The sequence below is a fragment of the Bemisia tabaci genome, chromosome 7 (genome assembly GCF_918797505.1).
Source record: "Bemisia tabaci chromosome 7, PGI_BMITA_v3".
Taxonomy (NCBI): Eukaryota; Metazoa; Arthropoda; class Insecta; order Hemiptera; family Aleyrodidae; genus Bemisia; species Bemisia tabaci.
The window spans coordinates 39,215,739-39,225,224 of NC_092799.1; the positions used below are offsets into that span (position 1 = coordinate 39,215,739).

Sequence of the window (9,486 nt, forward strand, 5' to 3'; positions counted from 1 at the left end):
GGGAATCTTACATAAAGTACTGAGTTGTAATTTAAATACGAGAGCTGGCGTCACTTTTAAGCATTTCCCAGGTCCCAAATTCCGTGACCCTCGTGTCACGCTGGGTCACTTTTTCGATATATAATCGATTGTTTCCGATACACGGGGACCCGGTCATCCAATGTATACAAAGATGATATGAATTACTACGAATTAAATTTAAAAATTTAAGGTTTCCTAGTCGCCGACGTAAATAGCCTGGTTGCTGATCGTCGTAAATTAAAATAACTAACTATTCTAAATCGCCATTTTGGATCGAAAATGTATCGAAAGGGTGGCCTAATCTTTGCGCACACCGGGTTCGGAACTCGTCGACCAAAACATGACCTCAGCTCACTTCATTATATTACGACTATATGTACTCTATGGCATCTTACCCATCGGATGGCTAAACTCTGAAAATCGTAGGTATCTCAAAATGCGACGTTGGAGATTTCCTACCGCATTTTACTTTTTGAAAGAGGAGCAACTCTTTAATTTTCGTTGTCATTTTTTGAAATTTTCTTTGATGAGCTCGGAGCCGTGTAATTCACTCAATGGCGAGTTAGGGGGTGAAAATAATAGAATAATATAAGGCAAAATTGTGAGATTACAGCATGAAATGAAGCTGAAATTAATTATTTCTTAGCTGATTCACTTTTTGGTATATAATACGATATTCTTATATGTTTACACAACACTAACTTAAGTATAAATACGTGTTTCGTTTTGTTTCAGGTTACGACGATGTCGCCAATGAATACAGCCTGGAAGATTAAGCACATCCTGGAAGAGAAAAAACAAATAAATAATTTATTACTCTGAAAAATTAGTTCTCTCAAACGATTTCATCAATTTGATAGGGCATATTTTAAGTTTCTTTTCAAAATTCACCCCGTTCCTCTCGCAAAAACTCTTAAAAATGTTAAAAATCCTCACTAACGGGCAAAAAAGCTCCAGCAATCATAAGGGTGGCAGCTGGGGTAAAATGCACATTACCCATGTTAGAAGAATATGGTTCCTTGACTAATATTTCTTCATATTTGAATATCATTACAGATTGTCAGTTGTTCCCAAGATAATGTTACATCTATCTTATGTGAGTGTTCTCTCTGATGTTCAAAGAATTACATTCCTGAGGCAACGTTGACTTTCTTCGGAGAGAGAGGTAGTGAGTCTTATCATTTTAAATCCTTTGATGAATCATGATTGTTAAATGTGAGATAAAATTATTTTATGGCCTAAAATCTTTACCAGGAGTTGTCATTGTGGACAGGAGATCTTAAAAACATCCAATATCATTGGGGGTCTTTTTAACACCAAAATTATTTTATTATCGATACTTCTTCGACCCTTTTCTTTTGAACCACGTACAATACTACAGCCACTAAACGTTAAATGTGATGGAGTCATGAATCGGGCTCTTAAGGTGAAATGGAAATGAAATGAAATATAACAACTCTTAAGCTTAAACGGGTTGATTCTGCATTATTGTAGGGTCATAGTAGACTGCAGGTTCTACTCAATTTACTATTCATGGTTGCAATTTTACAGTCTTGGTATCAAAAAGTCAGGTCCCGGTTACAACAATACTTCGGTCCTGATTACAATAGCATGGTTCCCGCGACTGAACTAGTTGTTACCACAACAAAAGTGAGTAGGACGTTCGCTTTCTCGATAAGTCTAACTCCATGAAATAGGCGGACTTTTCTGCACTTCCAAAAAGGGTGTCACACTAATTTTACTGGTGAAGTCGTCTTATTGACGTCACTGTGATGTCGCACTGTTTTATGAACCACATAGTAAATGTTATTATGACCCACTATTATAATTGCCAAAACTAATTCCTACATTGCACATGTAAGTTGTAGTTCTGTCTGCTCCAACCTTACAATTGGACGTTTCTCTGCCAAACGGAACTATGTGCATTGAGCCTTGAGACCCACAAGAATAAATCTGTAACAGGGATCGCGTCATAATGCAGATAGTTCTCTTTGGCAGAAATACGTCCAATTAGAATCATGCAGGGAAGATAGACACAGTTGGTTCTTGATTCAGGGTGAATTTCAACCCACAGTCTATTAAAATATCGATTAGAAAGATCAAACAAAAAAATGAAGTGATAATATTGTATTGTCAATAGTAATTAATTAATTCACCTGATACACAATTTTATGTGAGAACCAGCCACTGTCATAGAAATATTCGTGTACTGTGCGTCCGTATTCTGCATTTACCGCCGAGAATCTTAATATCTAAATTGAAAAATAGAATGAAATTGTGAATTAACCACTGTACTGGTTGCGAGGGGCGTTGGTTCATTTGAAAGGTGTTGTTCTCAATGCTTCGGGAAAACTATAAATTATTTTCTGGGGTTTGTCCCCGATTTTTAAATCCCTAAAAACTCATAAATTGGATGAGGGGAAGTAGGGGTTTTTTGTTTTTCGGAAAAGTTTTGTTGCTACGCATCTTACTTTACTATTTGCTGTCTTTTTATCAGCTGTTTTCATTCAACAATCATCATTAAATGATGTTACCTCCAACACTCAACTGCCATCAACTTACATGTTTCTTTTCCCGCGTTTTTTTTACTCTTTGTCATATTATCTCAATAACCTCCAATTTTTTTTTCTCATTTCCAATCAGAACGTTTCACGCTGTTAGTTATATTTCCTTTTCAATGTGTATTAATATGTTTATAACTAATTTCCATTTTCTTTTCATCCTTTTTCTTCTGATTTTTTTTTTCTTTAAATTAGTATATGAACTTCGTCAGTTATGATTTTTTTAAAAGAATAATAATTTTTAAACGTCTAATTTTAAACTGGAAAAAGGAAAAAAACTTCTGAAACAGAAAATACGGAAAACGGAAAGAAGAAAGAACAGGAACAAGGAGAAGAAGAATAAAAAGCGGAAGAATTGGATGAAGATAAAGATAGAACAGAAAATAAAGAAGAAAAAAAGGGAGCAGACAATGAAGAAGAAAAAGAAGAAAAAAAAGAAAAGAAAAAAAGGAGGAACGAAAAAGAGAAGAGTTGAAGGAAAAATTGGAAAATAGCAGGGCAGAAATCGAAAAAGAAGAAGCAACAATTAAAAGGAAAACAAAGTAAGGTATTTAGAAGATAAAAAAACCGATACTTAAAACTTAGTTTGAAAACAAAGGTAAAAGCTTAGAAAGAAGTTTGCATGAAGGTTTAAAAATAATTTTAATTTAAAATTTACAAAATAAACTTACAATTTTTGAAAAAAAAATGTTATATTTATTACTTCAAAGAAAAAATTAGGACCAATTCAAAGACAAACCAGAAAATTAAATGAAAGTAAATAAATAAAAAAAAAAGACATGTGAAAGGGAAAGGTGTACATGAAAAATAAGGGGCTGCGAAGCAGCCCAATAAGCCCCTAGTACAATTAAATTGAATTTGTAATATTCGACATCAACTCGTTTTCATTCGGAAAATTGATATCTATGAACCGAGAGACATGGAATATTTCATAGCTTTGAGCACTATTTTAATAATTACGGAGGGAAAACAAGGAATCAAAACCAGTTTCCTTGATTTTATTTTTGCGATATTACCTCTCTATTTTCTTTTTGTTAGCCCTTTTGATTTGAATTATTTGTTCATTTACTTTTTGAACAAGTGTTTACATTTCATTAATTCGCGCTTTTGAAAGAAAAATACGAATGAGAGATCTCGTTTGACAAGCATGATTTGTCAGAGGTTTTTTCAAGATTCTACCGAAATTTTGTGACAGTCAATTACATTTTATAAGGGCGTGAAAAATCAAGAGATATCCCACTCCTCAAAATGAACAGATGGATAATTTATTTTCGGCAATTTATATGTGTTTCCGTATCCGAGAAACATACTATTATTATTCCTTAAGTATAACTTTGATTGTTCGTTGACCCAGCATTACGATGTAATAAAATCTTATATGTTTGTTAAAAATTCTTCATTTTTAAAATAAATATTACATGAAAGTTTGGCTAGTAGAGTCTCTTTATTATTTTCCTTGTTGGAAAAGATCTTTCAAGACAATGTGAGACTGAGAAAGGACTTGCACTTGAAGCTTTACGCATATATGATTCATCATGCACAACTAAGTAGAATAGTTAGGACTACGTTGCGTATGCTGTAAATGATGCAACAACCCTGGGCGGAAATAGGGGTCGGTAGGGCCTAACCCCCCCCCCCTCCGAAATCTACTTTGCCCTCCCCGATAAAGAGCGACTGTGTTAAGTGGTGACGCATGTTTCATCTTAGAAATTGTAGTTGGATCAATTTTCGGTAAAAACAGCTCAAACTTGTACCTGAGACGGCTCAATTTTTTAAAATGTTCTGGGGAAGGCCCCTCGGACGCCCTTTAGAAATCTTTTGACTAGAGTCAATTCAGTGATTTTTCTTGCGCAAGAAGGGTTCTACGTGAAATTTTGAGGAGGAAATATATATCAGAATGCTTAAAGTACCTTGTCTCATAGTCCATTCAGAGAAAGAAACCAACTGTGCATTAAGCCTCTTATGAGGTTTTTCTAAGCAACGAAAAAGCAAACTTTTTGCCACGGAAAAAGTGGGCTCTTTTCTCTTAGACTTGATCCAAACGCAATGATCTCTTCCAATTTTCCTCGATGAATTATAATTGAACTAAGCGAAGTAAAATCAGCGCTGACATAAAACACGAGAGTTGCCAAAACACGTGGAGGCTTTGAAAGTTTGACTTTCCACGCATCGAGTCATTGCAAAGCCCAAGCATGTTTTCTCAGATTATTTTGCAATCGCACCATAACATCACTTGCCGATCCAAGTTTCGCCGTGCGCTCAAAACAAGAAAAACACCTGAAAATTTTTTAAAACTTGCTCAGCGGACAGGTAGCATAACGGTCAACTCTGCGTAGCGCGTTCTTTTTTTCAGCTGATCGTCCACATTTATTTGACTGATGGGCAAGAACAATTGGCCTAGGGGTCAAGACTATATGATTCGAAACTGAACAGGTGGTAATGTGCCTCTAAGAGTGTAATCATGACGAATTGAAGGAAAAAGTAGATAGAACCAAGTGCAGACGCTTTCATGGAAAGACGCACAAGTTCCAAGTCTATTCCTTCTACGCTATAGTGTTAGTGTCACGCTCAAAGAAATATTGGCCCTTCAGGTAAGGAACCAAATAGTCGCTTAGTATCTTTGGCATACAGTCATGTAGTTTATATTTTAACCCAAAAAATATTCTGAGAATACTCTCCAAGAAAGGAGACAATCATCTTCACAATGTTCTGAGAACATTTTTGGCCCAAATATTTTTGGCGCGAGTAATTTGTCAAAACCAGTACTGCCGTGGTATGGAAAAATGCTGTATGAACATTTGAGAGTTGCCAAATTTGCCCGGATAAAACATTACTTAATGGAGAAAGTTATGCATATTTTATCTTGAAATTTTCCAATATTTTAGATCGAATTGAGAGCAAAAGTGTTCGAAAAATGTGGAGAAATGTATAGCAAAGTGTCGAATGTGGAAATTCAACAATTTCTTTCTTACATTCGTTTTATGTTGAAGGAAATTTGACAACAGCGGCAGGCTCATACGGCATTCTTCCTTCAAACGGCAGAGTACAAGAGTGCTTTTTCATAATGGCTATTAATAAGAGAACAAAATGAAGAGACCGGTCAACGTAAAATTCTACGAGCTTTTCATGCATGCGCGTCAATCTTGTGAGGTTCTAATATACTTCGATTATTACCACGAACCTAATAAAACCAGGAAATTTAATGACTAATGATGAAACTTATCATTTTGTTGAAAGAAATGACCCGCCCAACAAGGAATACATGTCAAAGGCAGTATCTGATCTCTCCTTTCCATATGTTTTCTAATAAAATATTTATTTTAGAGAAAGCATAATTATGCATTTTTTTCTCTCAATATTTCGAATCATTGTGCTTGTCATTTTTCCTCATGAATCTAAAATTTTTCAAGAATACCTGGTTATTCGTAACTTTCCTCGAAGATGATGGTTTTAGTCAAAATAATTTTGGCAGCCCCATCAAAACGGTCCTATGGGAGATCATTGGGAACCCATTCGAAATTGAACTGGGTTCCCTTAGAAACCCTGAAGGAACCATCTGGGAACCCTGAGAGTTCCTATACTGTCGAGCGAAGGAAAGACGCCGTATGAACATTCGGAAGTTGCCAAATTTCCCTTGATAAAACCTGTACATTTGACAAAATTCAAGCATATTTTTCCTTGAAATTCTCAGATTTTTTAGATTAAATTGTGTACAAAATTGTCTGAAAATTTGAAAAAATAATATTCAAAATTTTTTCTGAAATTTCGGTTTTTATCGGAGGAAAGATGGCATCGCCTGAAGGCTCATACAGCGTTCTTCCGTAGCACGGCAGTCTAAGCCACTGGCTACACCTTGCGTTCCTGCTGGTCTCTTCATTCACCCCATATGGAGACCCGTTGGAATCTCATGGGCCCCACGGAGCTATTTTTTCAAGAAGATGTAAATGCTTACGCAGCGTGGAAAATGCAGGAATTGGCTAAACAGAACTGAGGGAACAAAAAAATGGACATATTTATGCTAAAAGAAAGTATAGACGTGTGGGGAATATGGGATGTGCTACGACCTTCAACTAACGAGTACATTCCTTATTTATCACCGTCTATCCTTCCTTTCAGTATAAAAAAACAAAATGAGCTATCATCGATTGAAAAGCCCGCTTTTTGTCTTGTCTTCTGGAGTCCAATTTTATGATTCATGAGTGAATTACTCTCAACTAAACCTTCTCTTTATCAATTGATTTTTTTCGGTAGGTTTGCAGCAAAATGAGACCGCGTTTATGGATGCTTGCCCTCACCATATTGCCATATTGCCAGGCGAAAGGAAGTCAATTATCTAACGAATGCTGTAAACTTCCAGAGGACCCGATGTGTCATGACCCGAGACTCGAGGTCTTCTACGAGTTCCAAGACCAATGGCCAACCGGGATCGCAATGACCCCCTGCGGTCGGAAGTTCGCATGCTATCCAGCTAGCATTGACCCCCTCAACACCAACGACGGATGCAACGGCAAGTACGCCGTGGCCGAACTCACCAAGTGTGAAGAGCTCCCTTACCCCAACTACTGCATGAACAACCCATACGGAGGTGTCATCAACTATTCGACTTGTCCACCAACAACAAAAGGCCTCCGGCATCACTTCATCAGCGTTCAAACGATAGTTTACATAAAGGAGTTAAATCTTCTCTTCTGTTTAGACGCCGCTCGTGCCAGGGATTGCAAACAGATTCTCTACCAATCATCTTCGGGCGGGACCAAGGTCGTTGTGATCGACCTATGCAACGACTGCGTCGCAAAAATGTATTATTTTGATGACAGTGTCGCAAAACCGACATCTTACTTCAGAGACCTGGCTGTGGACCCCAAGAAAAACGTAGCGTATATTGTGGATGGGTCGGAATCCACAATTGTCGTGTTGGACCTCTGCACCGGAAAGTCTTACGTTGCATTCAAAGGAGATCAAACCCTATTCAGTAATCCAGACGCATTGCCCGTCTTTTGGGGTCAACCATACTACAGCTTAGCCAGCAGTACACTCGGTAACACCACCGTGGGACCAATACCCTTAGCTGTATCCACCGTTTCTCTTTCCCCGGACGGAAAGCTGCTATACTATTCACCAGTCTTCGGCCGGTTCTTGTATTCTGTGTGTACGGAGTCTTTACTGTGCAACCTGCCGTCGACCGAAGTCGCAAAAACTGTGAGGAGCCATGGAGAGAAAGGAGTGTCCTTCGGGATACTTTGTGACCAGAGGGGCAGAGTTTGGTCCGGCTGTGCGGAAAATAACGGGATCACGGTCTTTAACCCTAGCTGCCCGTTCGCGAGAAATTTTCTTTACATCCGTGACCTGCGGTTGGGTGGATTATATTTGATAATTGAACCGGGAGACGGATATATTTATTGCGTAAGCAACTATATGTTCGGTCTGCCGTTGGTGTATCCGGGAACGGGCCCTCTGTTCGTAGACAGGAGGAGGAAGCCGTATGTGGTGTTCAGATTTAAGTCCCCCTGTGAGAGCCTTTGCCCGAGTTTTTGTGACCCGGCAACGCTGGGATTACAAGTATGTTCCTGTGGTTGTTGTAACTGAAATTGATGGGGCTTGAGGATTGACGCAAGTCCCCCCGACAGCCAACACCCGCCCGTCGAGGGCCCAGCGTGCTGCCAGCGCGATACGCGCACTGACGCCTACAAACCTAAAGGGCTACTTCACGCATTGCGCAATGCTTGAAGTATCCCCTTAGGTTTGTAGGCGTCAGTGCGCCGCGCCGCAGGGTGCCATAAACTTTCAAGAATCAGGGAATGGGATGGTGAATATCGAGTATATAAAATTTAAAAATTTTAAAAATTTACGAAAATTTGAAAACTTTTAAAACAAACTTTAAAATCACTCACTTGCATAAAATTGTTCAATTTTTGAAGCGAACGCGTTTCAGAGGTGTCCCCGACCTCCGTCCTCAGCGCGACTGGTCCCATCTATGAATATCGAATCGAGTATACTTTACTATACGGAACAAAGTATGCCCGAGATTCGACGTATTCTTAGAATCTACTTAACAACAGTTTTACTATTAATTGCAAAGGGTTAAGTTTTCGATAGTGGATTTAGTTATTTTTGATCTCATAGACGAGGTTGTAACTTCGAATTGGAGGTTGAATACTCATGGCTAAAGTTTTCATCCGTTCACCTTTGAACTTTTTCGTAGGAATGGGTCTAAATTATCTATGTTTTTTGGGTACCTGATATTTTTATACACCTGTATAATAAAAAACTACAAAAACCCTCAAAAACATTTTCGGGCAAAAAATCCGGTCGAGGAAATTGACGTGTTACATCTTATTAACCAAAAACATTCCCTTTCACCCCTCCAAGAAGGTTGATAAAACTAAGTAAGTAACTATGAGATGACAAAAACCTCTCTTAAATTCTCAGGGTCCACCAAGGCCACATATGTCCAAAAACTTACTCCTTATGGTTTAAAAAAAAGAAACAAAAAATAATCCCTCAACAATAAGAAAATTTTAAAAAAACCGATTTTGTGGTTCACAGATATGTACATAAATCCTTCGAATGAACTTGAAATCAAAAAATCGGTCGAGAAAATTTAAATGAATTTTCTCCTTCAATTATGAGTTCCGCAACAAGCACGACTCGCTTGAAGCTTTCCATACACGAGCCGCAAGAAACTAATTTCTTCTTTCTTACCTACTGAATGTGAGGAGAGCGGGAACATTTACTTTTTCCTTCATTTATACAGGATGCAACAAGCATGACTCTTGCGTTTGCAGAAACCCTTTCATTAAGGAGATCGCGAGAGCCTTTACCGCGTTCATTTCCAAAAGGGATTACTCCAGAATTTCACATTTTAATAATTTAAACGATTCATCTGTTCTTCTCTTCTCTCCTT

General features: G+C 38.0%; 2 protein-coding genes across 6 annotated transcripts in view; both read left to right on the forward strand.

Annotated features, from left to right (window-relative positions):
* Mip (Myoinhibiting peptide precursor) overlaps positions 1-4,011 on the forward strand; it is a 219,822-nt gene extending 215,811 nt beyond the window's left edge. For 4 of the 5 annotated variants that reach the window (XM_072302945.1, XM_072302942.1, XM_072302944.1 and 1 more), the window contains one exon: positions 757-4,011. Coding sequence is in view for 3 of the 5 variants with exons in the window: in XM_072302942.1 (XP_072159043.1) it covers positions 757-797 (41 nt within the window). In the remaining 2 variants the exon portion in view is untranslated. The remainder of the gene's footprint in view (positions 1-756) is intronic. The other variant, XR_011900299.1, reaches the window with a different exon arrangement.
* An 858-nt stretch (positions 4,012-4,869) lies between these two features.
* On the forward strand, positions 4,870-8,845 carry LOC109032314 (uncharacterized). Its single transcript, XM_019044386.2, has 2 exons — positions 4,870-5,173; positions 6,834-8,845. Exon 2 carries the CDS (start codon positions 6,846-6,848, stop codon positions 8,166-8,168), a length of 1,323 nt encoding a protein of 440 aa, XP_018899931.2. The 5' UTR covers positions 4,870-5,173; positions 6,834-6,845; the 3' UTR covers positions 8,169-8,845.
* The last annotated feature ends 641 nt before the right edge of the window (positions 8,846-9,486 follow it).

Bases quoted from the DNA above. Each gene is read 5' to 3' on its own strand.
- LOC109032314 (XM_019044386.2), top strand. From the start codon at position 6,846: ATGAGACCGCGTTTATGGATGCTTGCCCTCACCATATTGCCATATTGC.